Genomic DNA, 15,013 nt, shown 5'->3' with positions numbered 1-15,013 from the left:
TCATTCACTCATTCATTCATTCATCTGTACTGCTTATCCTGTGCTCAGGGTTGCAGGGGCCAATCACCATGCGAGAGGCGGCATTCATTCATCCATTCATTCATTCATTCAGTCATTCATTCATATCTCACATAAAGACATGCAACCATTCACTCATTCATTCATTCACACATCATATAAAGAAGGATTCCCTCTCACTCACACGTCACAAAGAGACTCTACATTTCACCCTCTCATTCGTACATCTCGACTGAAAGGTTGTCCTATCCTCCGTCACATTCACCAGCGCCTCCTTTTAACCTCTATTTTTTTCCCCCCGTTCCCTAAATTTGCATGTGTCATCCCCTAACTCCGTTGTTTATTTTTACCCTTGGTGTCACTCCTCTTGCATCATGTTTATTATTGTCATTGTTCCTATCCTTGTCATTTTGGTTGTTTATTCTCTCCCTTGTTGTTTTTTTCAGTCTGTTGTCTTTTTTTTATCCTTGCTGTTGTTTATTTTGTTTATTTTTTGTGGGTGTCTTTTGCTATCTTTTAATTGTCTCTTTTATTTCTATTTATACTCATATTTATTGATATTATCATTTTTGCACAGCTGTGACAATGGAATCTCCACTTTGGGGCTCAATAAAAATTGTCGGTGAAGATGAACCTCACTGCCCTTTTGGCTATGGGAAGGCGGGCATCAGGGTATCGGGGTATCTGGGTATCTCGGCGTGGACGGAGGCAAGCCGACCGCTACGCGAGGGAACGCTACGCTACGCTGGTGTGTGAGTCGGGAAATATGCAGCCTGCAGATCTGCCAAAAGCAGCAGCAAGGTAAATGGGGTGTGAAAGTCTTGGGATTATTAAGAATTAACAGGAGCAGCTTAATAAATCACCCAAAGCTTTGTGTGTGTATGTGTGTGTGTGTGTGTGTGTGTGTGTGTGTGTGTGTGTGTGTGTGTGTGTGTGTGTGAGGAAACCTTGAGGAAACCAAACAGACCTTTTAAAAGTGCCCTGCACTTGTGCTGTATCAGCTCAAACATGTGTTAGGTATAACGCACTGAGACACACACACACACACACACACATACACACACAAACACACACACACAATGCTGTGTGCGCGCAGTGGGATGGGCATTCCTGATTGGTTTGAAAACAGGAAATGGCAACAAACTGCCAATTAAGCTGGGATATATCATAACCTTCACTCTCTCTGTCACTCTGTGTGTGTATATATTTATATATATATGGTTGTGTGTGTGTGTGTGTGTGTGTTGGGGGGGGTCTCGATATTATTTCCTCAGAAAATATTCAGGCTTAAAAAAACAACATCTTTAACCTAATTATATTGTAAATAAAATAAATAAATCTCGAAGAGAGTAGTCTCCTTCCACTGGGAACTAGCAGACAAGGGGTTCGAAGGCGGAAATTGAATTATGAAAATAAAGTGAAATAAGAAATATGAAAAAAAACAGAAAAATAAAATAAAAAAATTAAAAAAAAAAACTATGAAATGTCCAAGAATATGATGGCGGTATGTTAAAGATTAAATGGGCAGCTTGATAGATCAAGCAGGATGCAAAGAATCATTAATACCAAGTCATCAATAAGAGAAGGCACAGGTCCAACAGTGAGTCCTATGAATGATGTTGCTATAACGTGCGTTATTAAACACGAACCCCTGCCAAAAGCATTGCATTGATTGACCCAGGCTTCTGTGCATGGATCAAGGACACCAGTGGACCCTTAATACCGCCATCTCAGCAGACGTTCCTGTGCATCAAGCATGGAATCTACATTTGAATCGCTTGAATTTTTGCCAGATCGGGATATTTTTCAAGAGTGAATCTCCAGATGCAGCGGTTTATATCTCCTTCTGAATGACCTGGGCTTCCTCAGGTCCAAGTTGACAAAAAGTGATGACTCCTGTGTTTGGAAGATAAATGACCTTTTTTCTAAATACACCATGTGTATTCTGTAATTTAATGTCCTTCTCTTTCTCTAAATCAATGCCATTTGTTTGGGAGCGGTTGTATGTCAGCTGGCGCCATTCAAGTAGTAAAATTGACGGTACAATTCCTGGCACCCATCGCCTGCCAAAGTGCCCCTGAGCATTTATCTATATATATATATATATATATATATATATATATATATATATATATATATATATGCATACATATATATATATATGAAGAAGTGGAGACCATTAACTCTGTTTAAGAGTCGCCAGCAGGCTGCTCTGAATATTGAACCCTTTTATTTTAAGCTTTAAAAAGACCAAATCTCTTCCCTCGGGAAACTTCAAAGTTTCACTTCTGCTCCCGTTTGAACCAGAGCGCACTGTTAAAGTTGAAAAGGTAAAGTTAAAATATCTGCCACTGCACAGGCATACTTAGGCATTATGGTGCATGAAAAAGAAGGAAAAAAAAAAGAAAGTGAAGTATATGTCGATAAATGATGTGCAAAATAAAACAGTAAAATTTTGAAAAAAAGGGTGAACTACAAACAAACAAAAATAACACAAAATGTGCAGTTTTTTGATATAAAAAGCCTTGCAGCACAAGGCCGCTAAATAAAGCATTTTCAAATCAGCATTTCCTTCTTATATACTAGAATAGAAACATACATCCACAGTCTGCACTTTTGGGGTTCCAAGGCGCTTTAACACAGCAGAGCATTCATCCTTTCACCCAGGGATAGTTCAAGGCCCGAAGCGTCGGAGCTACATGAGGAATGTTCTGCAGCCAGACAGGAGGAGTTCAATCCCTACACCGAGAAAAGGGTGCGACTGAGCACTGAACGCGATCAGTCGGAGGAAAAGAAGAGCGAGAAAATGAGAGTTTCTCCTCTGCAGAACTTCTGAAAAAGAGCGAGGTTGGACTTGTTTCGCGGCGACAAAGTTCAGACTCATTATTTCCGTCTTTGTGCAGTGGTTCCTCCTCGAGGAGGCCTCGGGTGCGCTAATGATAGTCTTATAAAGAGACCCGGAGGGGAAGCGAGTCTAAGGTATGGATTTATGGATTTACGCCCGCTTAGGACAGAGGCTTTGATCAGAGCACATTGATCTAGAGAGATTTACACTGCCGGACGATAAAAAAAAAAAAAAAAAAAAAAAAAAAAAGCCGTGCTTTTCGCAAAAGCGCCGGCCAATTTAGGGCCATTTGTCAAAGGCTATTGCGAATGCGGAGTGGGAGAAAAGAGACCCCCGGCGGACCAGCGCCGCCACCACACATCAATACGGATCACTCCTTATGCGATTTCTTCTCCAGTAGAAGGTAGATGCGGTCGTGCACGGCTCCTGTACTCACTGCGTGTCACCACCCCCTCCAGCCTGATGATGTTGGGGTGGTCGAACTGTCCCATGATGGACGCCTCGGCCAGGAAGTCCCGCCTCTGCTTGTCCGTGTATCCCCCCTTCAGCGTCTTGATGGCCACGCAAATCTCCTTCTTGCTGGGCAGCTTCAGACGGCCGCTGCAAACCTCGCCAAACTCACCTGGGGAGGGGGCGGAGCCAGAGGAAGGTGAAGGGAAGAGAAACCGTGAGGGTGCAGTTGATACATCGAGAGGAGGGGAGGAGTTTGTGGGGAACACGAAAGACTATTTTATACTTTAATTCTAATTTATTCCAGTTAGGTTTCGGCCACACACACACACACACACACACACACACACACACACACACACACACACACACACACACACACACACACACATTTTAATTGGACATGGGAGTGAGAGATACTTATACATAATGTAAATTATAACAATAATAAAGATAAAAAGATGATAATACTTGTAAAGCTAATTATAAAAAATAGTTCAATTTACAATGACAATTAACAATATTAATAATCATAATCATATTACTCATTATGAATAATAATAAATAAATAATAATAATTACAATGAGAAATAAACCTCAATAATAATGATAATAATAATAATAATAATAATAATAATAATTATTATTATTATTATTATTATTATTATTGCAATAATAATAATAATTATAATAATTATAATAATAATAATAATAATAACTATGAATAACAATTATAACAATTATCATATTATTATTGTTGTACTAATAATGCTGATTGTAATAATAATAATGATACTGATAATAACAATGATAATGATGAATAATATCCAAGTTTTAGGACACATGGAGACTTCACATAGAAACCCCCCTCCTATGTAAATCCATCCAGGGACCTCCTTGCTCTGCCGCCATCAGCGTAGCATAGCACATCATATTCTCCGTATCGTACGTTATCGTCCCTTTGCAGCTCCGGGGGAGAGCGCGGGTCAAACCCTGGACATGAAGGTCTGGAAGAACTTAAGCCGGAATAATTACAACCTGTCAAAATACTCGCTGTGCTCCTTCTGGCCCTGAGCGGCGGCCGGCCGGGCCAGGCCGGGGGAGCGCTTCATGTGGTCACTCCGGGAAAGAAGATCTCGGTTCTAATGGGGCTTGATTGGGGCCGCTCGCTCCTTTCCTGTTTTGAGCGGAGCCGGCGTTTCCCACTTTGAAGATAAAGTCGGACCGACGTAAAGCATGTGCTCCGTCTTTTAACACACAATCACCATTTGGCGAGAGCTTCAAAGCGGAGTTAACGTGTTTCCCGGAGACAGATGGGGTCGGGGAGGAGATGTTGCTCGGCGCGCTCGTGCCGCTTCGCGAAAATCACACACATGGCCGGGGATTTGGATCATGTGGTTGACGGACAGGGGAGTCCGGCAACGTAGCCGCTATCAATCCTCACCGTTGATCCCGAATACCGCCGCAATTATCGCGTTCTCGAAAGACTTATCACGAACTGTGGTGATTAGCTGGAAAAAAAATGGATTGATTTGGAAACAGAAGAAAGAAGTTCAAATTCTTAAGCTGAGGCTGGAGGGAAGGTAACCCCGCTTCTCTCAGGCTCAACCCCTTTGAGACTTTTATTTATTTATCTTTCTTATTCAATTTCATACTTGCAATTACATCATTTCGGGCGGCGCGTCAGGCTTTGCTCGGCTCCTGGTGGAGCGAATCTACGCCACACGTAACGGAGTCAGATTCACTATTTTGGTCCCATTTTTGGTCCAATACAGACACCCATTGAAAAGATATCAGACTATTGATGTCGTACCCCGACTTAACCTGCTCCGATGATCGTGTGAATATTTGAGGATGTGAAATGATTCAAGTCTTGAGATAACTCCTGCATGATCCATTTTTACAACGAAACACTTCTGGAAAGACTCAAGATAAAATGCAAGTTATGTTTTGGAGCAAGCCTGGTATATAACCTGATTATTAATCATTACTGCATATGACTGGTCATTTATTCATGTACCATCTGCACAGCTTATCAAGGGGTGAACCCTGCACCAATCACAGGGTTCAACATTGAGATATGCAACCATTCACCCTTTCATTCAGATATCGCAGAGGTCTCTGATGAACCTTTTAGAAGTGGGGGAGGAACCCGGAGAGCCTGGAGGAACCAAGGGGTGAACATGGCAACTCCACACAGAAAGGAACCGGGGACCTTCTTGCTGCACCGCAGCGCCGTCCTATCAATAATTATTTTCCTATCATTAATCATGTTGTCTCGGTCAACGAGGTAAGTTTGTTTCATGATCTGCTCAATGACATTTTGCAAGAAAAAAAAAAAAAAAAATCAACATTTAGGGTCTAAATATCAGAAATTATATTCTTTACATGTTTTGGGTTTCGTTCGATTATGCATTGAGGACACTTGTTACTACGGAGACCGCCTAAACTTCAGGGTAAACGCGCAATTCTGTGTAATTGCTTTGGCTGGTTTGATCACAGGTTAATGCGATGACATCTCCAAATACTCTGTGAGAAAAGTAGAGCGCGGCGAAGTTCAGAGTCGGGTCTTTGCAGTGAGAAGGTCTGGTGAAGACAGGCCGCCGGTGTTTGCGTCAGTCCTAATCTCTTCTGTCTGCACTCGGCACGGATCACAATGCATCACCCTAAACATCTGCCTCGCCGCTCCGGTTCTCAGGAAGCACTCGAGAAGAGGATAGGAAATAACATGTTGGAGCGAAGCTGAAAGAGCGAGGAGTCATTGGGAGGTAAAGGAAGGCAGGCGAAGGAGGAGGGGGCATTAAAGAAATAAACCTGGCAGTTTCTTCTCCTTTTAATCCCTAAAACGTTCATTCTCATCTGACAAAGACACGCCTATGGCTGCACATGAGCTAATATTTACAGACGAGAACCTGTAATTAGGCACATTTCTTAAAGGATTTTGGACTTGTCAATGATGCAGTTTATTATTTAATAATCCATTCAATTCAATCTAATTTAATGTCATGTGATTTATTTTAATTTCAATTGATTAAACTTAATTTAACTTTAATTAAGATAATTGAATTTAATTTATTTTCTTTGATTTTACTGCTTCAGTCATTCTGCAACATTTGGCATTGGTTCACCTGGGAAGGAGGGGGAAATCCAAAGGAACAAGAGATGGATGGATGAAGGGAGGGAAATTAAGAAAGCGCAGAAGAAAGGTGGAGACGAACCTAACGGCGGTACAAGAAATCAATCAGGGCCATCATAGCTTAGGCTTACAAAAAAGGACCCTAAGCAAGCCCATTAAACACTTTCCCATTCCCCGCTGTGCATTATATGTTATACACTTAAGAGTTACCTGTTGCTGCTGCTGTGAAAACATCGGACCTCTGCGGGCGTGTGTGTGTGTGTGTGTGTGTGTGTGTGTGTGTGCATAAAAAGGACAGGTTCTGTGGATCTAACGGGGTGTGGGTTGTGTCCGGTGAGGTCCGTCAACCAGCAGAGCAACTGACCTGCTCCCACGACTTTATCGATGGCGATGCAGGAGGCGTCCAGCTCCTTGGCAAACTCATGCACGGCCTGGCTCGGGTCCTCGTACGTGTGCGGGTCAACGTAGGTTTTGATTCCCGGAAGACGCACTGGAGGGAAAACATCAGCGAGGGATTAGTTTGCAGATCTTTCCGTTTAAGCCAATACGCCTGTTGTGGTAAAAAAAAAAAAAAAAAAAAGACAGTAGACGTTCATTCATGGGTTTTCAGCCGAGGAATTCAATTACAATTTATGTGTTCACGGCTTGAAAATGCCCTTGAAACCAGGGAATACGGCACAAGTCGTTATCCTGCTTTTGCACGAATCAAACAGATGCACATAATTTGTCTCACACGCCAACTTAGAGATAAATCTCAATCAGCAAATGGGTAAATGTGAAACACTGCAATGCTTTCAACACAATCCAGAGCAACTCGGGGTTGTTTCAGCGTCTTGGAGGCAGGAGGAGCCGGGAATCAAACTGCCAACCTTCCCGTTGGAGGTCCGCCCGCTCCACCAACTGAGACCCAACCGCTCCCAAATATGTCTTTGTTTAAACAATAAATCTCCCAATTTTTGGACTCTATCTTTGAGTTTCCGCAGTCTCCCTTTCTTGGCCAGAGGGGGAAACAATTTGTCATGAAAAAACACAGGAAAATAAAATTCACATCAGGAACTAAAAACGGCTGAATGCTGGCGTTCGTTGGCTCGGGCTGAAGCGGAGAGCGCAGCTCTGCGGCAGGCGGCGGCTCCTTTCTCCGCTCTGATGAAGGGAATCTTCACATTCGCGAAGAGAGGATGGGGAACGTCTGAGCGTTCCCACGTAGAGACGGGCACCAGGGAGGTTTCGTTTTATGGCAGGGTTTTCCAAAAAAATTAACATATTCCCCTTGTCATAAAATACTCCTTTATTAGTCTCCGTCGGGTGATTTATGGTCTGCTGCGGACCCAGACCTACATATTCATGGAGCAGAGGACAGCTGCGGTCTGCGAGGATCGTCGGGGCCAAACGCCACGGTCAGAAGGTAAGAGGTGCACCATGAATGATTAAAGGGGAATGAGCAGAACGGCCAAGAACATGGGGGATTTTTTTATATTTATTTTACAAAACTATTACAATATATTTCTCTTTTGTGCAAAGAAAAGTGATGAAGACAGTAATGAGGGGGTTTATAAGCTCTTATTATTGCTTAAATGTTGAAGGGAAGTTCAGTGTAATCGGGGAATCGGATGGAACGGGTATTGTTACTTTCAAGGATCTCCACAGCGTATCAACCTTCTCTATCTAACCCTATTCTCTGTATCCTCCTCTCTCACACCAACTATCTTCATATTCTCTGTCACAACATCCATACATCTTCTCTTTGGTCTTCCTCTAGACCTCCAATTTCAACAATTGGCACAACAATTTCCTTTGGGATTAATAAAGTTGTTCTCATCTCTCATCTCATCTCATCAATTCCAGCATCCATCTACCAATATATTCACTATCCCTCCTGTGTACGTGACCCAACCATCTCAGTGTGGCTTCTCTCCAAAACATCTAACATGTGCTGTCGCCCTGATGGACTTCATCCTGGTCAGTCCCAAAGAGAACCTCAACATGCTCATCTCTGCGACCTCCAGCTCTGCGTCCTGTATTTTAGTGATTGTCACTGCTTCGAGACCATACAGCATCGCTGGTCTCACCACTGTCTTGTTCACCTTTCCTTTCCTTCTATCTTCTATCTCATAGTACCCCTGACACTTTTCTCCACCCATTCCAACCTGCTTGAACCCATTTCTTTACCTCTTTTCCACACTCTCCTTTTCTCTTGATTGTTGACTCAAAATCCTCCACCTTCTTGATCTCCACTCCCTGTAGTCTCACCGTTCTCCCCGGGTTCCTCTCATTCACACACATATATACCGTCTTGCTGCGACTAACCTTCATTCTTCTCCTTTCCAGAGCATACCTTCACCTTTCTGGATTTTCCTCCACCTGTTCCCTGCTCTCACTACAGATCACAATGTCATCTGCAAACATTTAAATAATTCCTCATATACGGCGTACGTGCTGGGGTTGTATCAGCCAATAAAACCGTTGGAGCAGCACGTCCGTCACGCAAACACTGTCTTCACATTCAACCAAACCCACTCGGGCGGAAACCACTTCAAATGCAGTTTTTTTTCCCCCTCCGAATAACCATTATCGGATGACCTTTTTTTTTTTTTTTTTTTTTTTAGTTTTGAAATAATATGTCTGTCCGAATAAATAATCAAGCTGCACGTAGTGCAACTGGCTAATTGAATTTCTTCGCAGTGAATCGCAAAGTGGAGACGGCGCAGTTTGGAACAGGGAGTCCAGTGTACTTACAGTGGCCGTTGCCAAAGTGCAGTCTTTTCTCGTCAGGATGTTTGGATTTGCTGTGGCAACAGAACCTGCCAAGCCAAACAGAGAGAGGTCAGAAGTTGTGCCACATCTAATAAGACGTCACCAATTGGCCTGGCCTGTAGGTTTGCAAGAATGTGTGTGTGTGTGTGTGTGTGTGTGTGTGTGTGTGTGTGTGTGTGTGAGTAATCCCTGCTTTTATAAGCCAAGAAAGGATCAGTGAGTCTTTTAATGAGTAGTTGATTTATACTCTCCATGAGCGCCGCTGACTGCCAACATTGGCCGCACACAATTCCTTGCATTTCTCCCAGAACCACACACACCTACATATCGATTGCTCAGTTGGAATTTACGGTGTGGGAGGTGTCGCTCCTGCGAACGCGGACTTGCAACGCATCGGCATTGAAGGACACACACGCTACTCGTAGCTGGAAACACGGACGGACCTGTCTATCAACACGTAGAGCAGCACCGTCAGCAGGATGATGGCGACGGCGGCGGAGATGGCGATCAAGACGACCTGGCTGCTCTCGCTGGATATGGAGAAGGCTGCTGAAACACAGGGAGCGACAGGTAATGAGGACACACACACACACACACACACACACACACACATCTGCCAACACTATTTCATCCCTCGTGTTGAACATTTATTACTTTTACCTTGTCGTCTGCCTTCATCAGGGCAAATTCAATCATCTAAAGTGGGTCTTGGAACATTTCTGCTGTTTTTTTCCGTCCGAAGACGACAAAAAAATCATTGGTCCAAATATGTTGTCGTGACTTTTCATCCTGCTAGCAAACCGCTGGTTATTTCACGAAGAAAAAGTCAAAAAAAAAGTTCCCCCACTCACAATCAGGGCTGGTCTCGAACTGGAAGCTGGGGCTGCTGGCGCCGTATCCAGCAGCGGTGCGAGCTCGGATCTGCAGCAGGTAGGCCGTGCTGGGCTTCAGACCGTTCAACGTCACGTTGCAACCCCGCGCCCGGAGGACGGTGTAGCTGGTCTCTTGCTCCTCCTGCAAGACGAGGCGAGGAAATTGAACACGCTGTCCGTGGGTTGTAACTATTACGGGACACACAGGATGTAACACGGTGTGCAATCATCTTGGCAGGTGACTTAATGTTTTATGGCTTCGCTCAGACCCCATCTCCGATGATAAAGCAATCCGGGGATTTACCAAACAGGGCCGTGGCTAACACGTTGTCTCCAGATGTTGGCGGAAAGCGAAGAGGAAGGGGAAGAAGGAAGGCCTTGAAAGTAACATTGTAATTCTGGCTCGGTGGAAGTTTTGCGCGTAGGGCGGCCGTGCTGCCTGACTGGATGCAGGAATAAAACATTGCGGAAATACGTTAAGCCAAACGGTGCGGGTCCAGCTCTGGCCTGATTACATCCCATGGTTTTGACACGTGCATGCCACACACGTGTGCACGTGTAAGCGGCCTTGGAGACAAAAGGTTAGCGCATTTACCGCCTTGAGCGGCTTGTTTTGCAACAGCACCTGAGCACTACTGTCACTTCAAAAATCAAACCTAACCATATCTTCCTCGGCATAACTCATTGTTCGTTGTTCTTGTGACAAATTATTCATAATTTTTTGTACTTTTTCCCCGTGGGTCTTCGAGCAACGCTATTTCAGTGCTCTGTATGTGTGAACATAAGGCAATATTGACAATAAAGATGATATTGACTATTACATTTAAGCATATTTTAAGCTTTGCGTGCAGAAATGCGTTTTCCCCTCAGGGCTCATTTCTGTTCTTCTTACATCTGTAAGCAGGTAGATCCGTTCAAAACGATACCAAACATGCTTACTTCCTATGCATGCTATATTTTGCTGTGGTTGTTTAGCGATGCATCCACCAGAGGGCGGTGCAGAGTTCACTTTCAGACAATAACCAACATGGTGACAGCGAAGGAGCTGGTTTTAATGTGCAGCTCGGTAGACGGTCTGCGGATGGTGAGTTCTTCACCCTGGTTATACCGACGCCATGTTGTCTTCCACCCCTTTTCTGCTCCTTTTACTGGTTGCACATGAGCATAGCGCACAACACTGTCCCCCCATGACTCCCGGTTGTACTGCGCCATTCGCGATTGGCTACAAATCCGCGAGCTCCAAGAAAATTACAAGATCTGTACGCTGCCTTCACAAAAACGAGAGTATAAGCCTTCGTCGGTTTTAGTATTTAGCAACTTTTAACTCAGAGTTGATATAAACCATAGATGCCACTGCACCGCGATGGAAGTACCAGGTGCGACTCTTGAAAGTCTGTAGTATTCACAGAACATGGGGGCCAAAAGGGTGGACTGTCCCTCCAAGAAACAACTGATGCAAACATCCGTAGCATCCATGCCAGCCCATAATATATAAGCCTATCTTCATTTACCTCAAAGTGTCAATGCAGAGTGGCTGATTCCTTTGCAGCCAAATCATGGTGATATGGTCTGTGTTTTCATCTTCAGTTTTTAAATTCATTTTTCATTATTTGTCAATGAGCATATGGCAATCTAACTCAGGTGAATCCCTGGGATTGGTAACTTTTGTTCCCCAAACAACACACGCGAGTTAGCACGATAGCCCTGTTCCACCTAGCTTGTGCAAAACAACTCAATGATTAGCATAACAAACCTGGACCCAAACTCCCCTCGGTCTGATAGAAGTGAAATACAGGAGGAACATCTCCAAGGAGAGAAACTAAATCAAGTTGCCATGACAACATTAGCCAACAATCAACGTCAGTGACGTGAAGGCTAAGATTTCTGTATGCCGGCCGTCAGGCGTTAAATGCTTGCAGCTCAGAAACCAGCTCTCAAGATTAGATTTATTTTAACATTATATCACTTTATACTAAGGGTTTGTAATGATGGATTTTAAGGCAAATGTGCTAAACTTTATGATTTTTATCTGTATTTCTTCAAGCGAGCGGTTAACTGCCGCTGCATGCATGGCAGTGCTTTCATCAGATTTCGCGTCCATGCAATTGAAGTAGACAAAGACAGAGGTTATATTAAATCAGAGAACTGAGACGAATCAAATAAATGTAAGTGAATGAATGAATGAGTGAACGAGTGAGTGATGCAAACAGACAAAGGCGAAGCCGGAGAGACTGTTAAAGATTAGATTAACAGTCCTGAAAATGAGCTGCATCGATTGAAATCTTGCCAAGCTCATAAAAAAACCCGGGACTGAAGCATGTTGGGGAGCGCCAAATCCCCTTTCTATAGACCTAGTGATTAACAGGTACTCAATGTTAAGGGCAACACACACGCACGCACACACACACACACACCGACCCTGAGTCCCTTCACGCCCATTAATGGTGGGGATCAGAGTTTTATGGAGCACAAAGACTTTTAAACTGGCATGTGTGTGTGAGGAGGTAACCGATACACCCCCGGCCGGCATTTGGATAACTCTTCATCACGGCCATAAATCTCCTCGCAGGTTGTCAGCGTTCGCTGCTCGGGACGGCATGTGATCCCCTGAAAATCACACACAGGTGTGGCGCGAGTACCTCGCTGTGTGTTGCGGAGCTCGTATTCGTCACCTCGCCGCCGTACGTGCCGCTGTCCGACAAGCGACGGGGTATTACACTGTGTGCGTGTATGTGTGTGTGTGTGTGTGTGAGACGAGAATTCTCAATGGCTTGTGTGTAACGCTCTTCTTTGGCAATCTAAACAAACCTGTGGCGAATTATAGCTTCTGCAACACACACACGGGCCCTGGAAGGGAGATATACAGCAGGGTTGTTGTAAATATGCTGTTTGAGCCAGAGTTCTTTCAATCGGAGACTAAATAAACAGAGAAAATTAAAGTAGATTTAGAGCCCTGTGTGTGTCTCTGCTGCAGAGATGGCGCAGATAAACCACGCACAAACAATCAGAGGAGTGTATTCCCGCAAATTGTGTTTTCACAAAGTGCACTTGGAGACGTCTTATCGCCCTGGGAGCGCCCCATGGCTGCTTACAGCAACAGGAAGACGCTTTCAGCTGCGGGATTCTCAAAGAAGGGAGCAGCTGGAGGGGGGGTCTTCACTTCCTCGTAAAGAAATATATACTCCCATCCATCTTCTGCCTCTTCTCCAAGGCAGCAGCCTCTCAAACTCCACTCATCCCGGCCACTTCGTCCAGCTCCTTGCAGGAGGAATCGCAGATCGTAGAGCATCGTAAAGCTTCGTAGAGCTTCTCCTTTATCCAGAGAAGCTTTACTCTGAGCTCCTCCTGGATGACCAGGCTCCTCGCCCTCTTTCACCCTGAGGTAGAACCTCATTCCAGCCGCCTGCATCTGTGATCACCTTATTTTACCTCTACCTCCTGAGATGTTTATGATGAGTCCTCATTTCCATTACCATTAAGACAAAGAAGAAATAATCAGGTGTCATTCATTTTTGGGGTTGATGCAACTATACTCAACAGGTTGTGTCTTTCAAATTATTAAAAAAGGAAATATATACTTCTGCAATCCTGCAATCTTTTGGTGCCTTTTAACTCTGCACATTAGCCAGTTTTGGACAGAAAAGTTCATAGAACTGGCTGGTTCCGGTTTAGAATCTTGAAGTTTTGTGTCTTCACAGGTAGTGAGGGACCACGGTAGGAGCAGTCATGACACAAGCGTCTCCAACGTAGCTCTGCACTCAGAAACAATTCACCGAAGAAGGAGAGGAAGCTGCGATGGCGCTCATGGAATCATAACCATGGACTATCAGATGGTTGAACAGCCACTTGCTACTTGCGATTCCTTGTGACCTCTAATTGCCCGTCGTGGACCAATAAAGTTTCTCTGATTCTGATTCTTGAAGTGTTTTTATCTTCTCCCTGCACTGCTTTGCTGAGTGAAGAAACACGTTAGCTGTTAGCTAGCTCCGTACTTGTTTTGCTCCAAAATGTTGATGATGATACCCTCTGAGGAGTAGCTGGCCAGGAGATCTGGGACCTCTTTGGCACATCATTTCTAGCTGGTTCTGTCCAACTTATCAGCTGGAAACATTTGACCAGTGACCAATGTAGTTTTTGAAAATGGAGCTTCACAGTCCGCAAGGAGGAACTGGTAATGGCAGTGGTGTAGGAGTTCCACCAATCACAAAGCGCCTTTGTCACAACTTCCCATGAAAGCTTAAAAAAGACCTCGCCTCGGAGTAGGAGCTATAATGGTTCAAGAAGTTGAGATCCATGCTCCCTGGTTTATCCGCTGTCTCAATGCACCAAGAAACAGCCTTGTTCTTGAAAAAGTTCAACGAACGTCAACAAGTGCCAACGGTGCCATAGCGACCAAACCCCATGTGGCTTTCAGAAAAGCTAATCTTGTATGTTACCGCTGTTGTCGTGCAGGGAGGTTTTACTCATGCGGACGGCAGGACGTTCCCTCCTGTTAGCATCAATCCATCGATCCGTGGTCACGCGATTTGTCCCGTCAGCGTCTTGCAGTTTGAAGTTCAAGTCATTTCCAGAGGAAACCGTGAACTGATGTGATACTTACTGTCATTTCTAAAACGCATTGAAATTCATTAGAGCGGGGTCGGAGGTCTGCGGTGAATCAACCGACTTCCTGCTTCGCCGCGATCAATTCTCAGCCATTATCGACGAAACAGCGCCGATTGCGTGTCACAGGAGGTGATTTAGATCCTGACTGGCTCCTTGTCTTGCTTCGTATTGAGACACCACAGCTGATGAGAAATGACAACGGAGCATGTTGGACATGAAGGAGTCGTGCTTCTCGTGTGGCGGAGGAGGAGGGGGATTCCATTGTTGCGCGTCGGGTGACGGACAGGAGGACTCCACAGGGTGTGTTTCCAATAAATGCGCTTCTAAAGGGGG

At 44.5% G+C, this 15,013-nt stretch overlaps 1 protein-coding gene across 5 annotated transcripts in view; it reads right to left on the bottom strand.

The window, feature by feature from the left end:
• epha3 (eph receptor A3) overlaps nt 1-15,013 on the bottom strand; it is a 120,335-nt gene that overhangs the window by 26,230 nt on the left and 79,092 nt on the right. For 3 of the 5 annotated variants that reach the window (XM_086145554.1, XM_086145556.1, XM_086145551.1), the window contains exons 7-11: nt 10,055-10,217; nt 9,647-9,752; nt 9,186-9,250; nt 6,814-6,939; nt 3,300-3,485 (exon numbers count right to left, since the gene is read on the bottom strand). In XM_086145554.1, coding sequence (XP_086001680.1) covers nt 3,300-3,485; nt 6,814-6,939; nt 9,186-9,250; nt 9,647-9,752; nt 10,055-10,217 — 646 coding nt within the window. The remainder of the gene's footprint in view (nt 1-3,299; nt 3,486-6,813; nt 6,940-9,185; nt 9,251-9,646; nt 9,753-10,054; nt 10,218-15,013) is intronic. The other 2 variants (XM_086145555.1, XM_086145552.1) reach the window with 1 other exon arrangement.

Source organism: Fistularia commersonii, chromosome 4 (assembly GCF_037954325.1).
Source record: "Fistularia commersonii isolate RoL2024-O1a breed Wild chromosome 4, RoL_Fcom_v1.0, whole genome shotgun sequence".
Classification (NCBI taxonomy): Eukaryota; Metazoa; Chordata; class Actinopteri; order Syngnathiformes; family Fistulariidae; genus Fistularia; species Fistularia commersonii.
The sequence above is the reverse complement of the archived record's forward strand: the minus strand, read 5'-3'. Positions and strand labels throughout refer to the sequence as shown.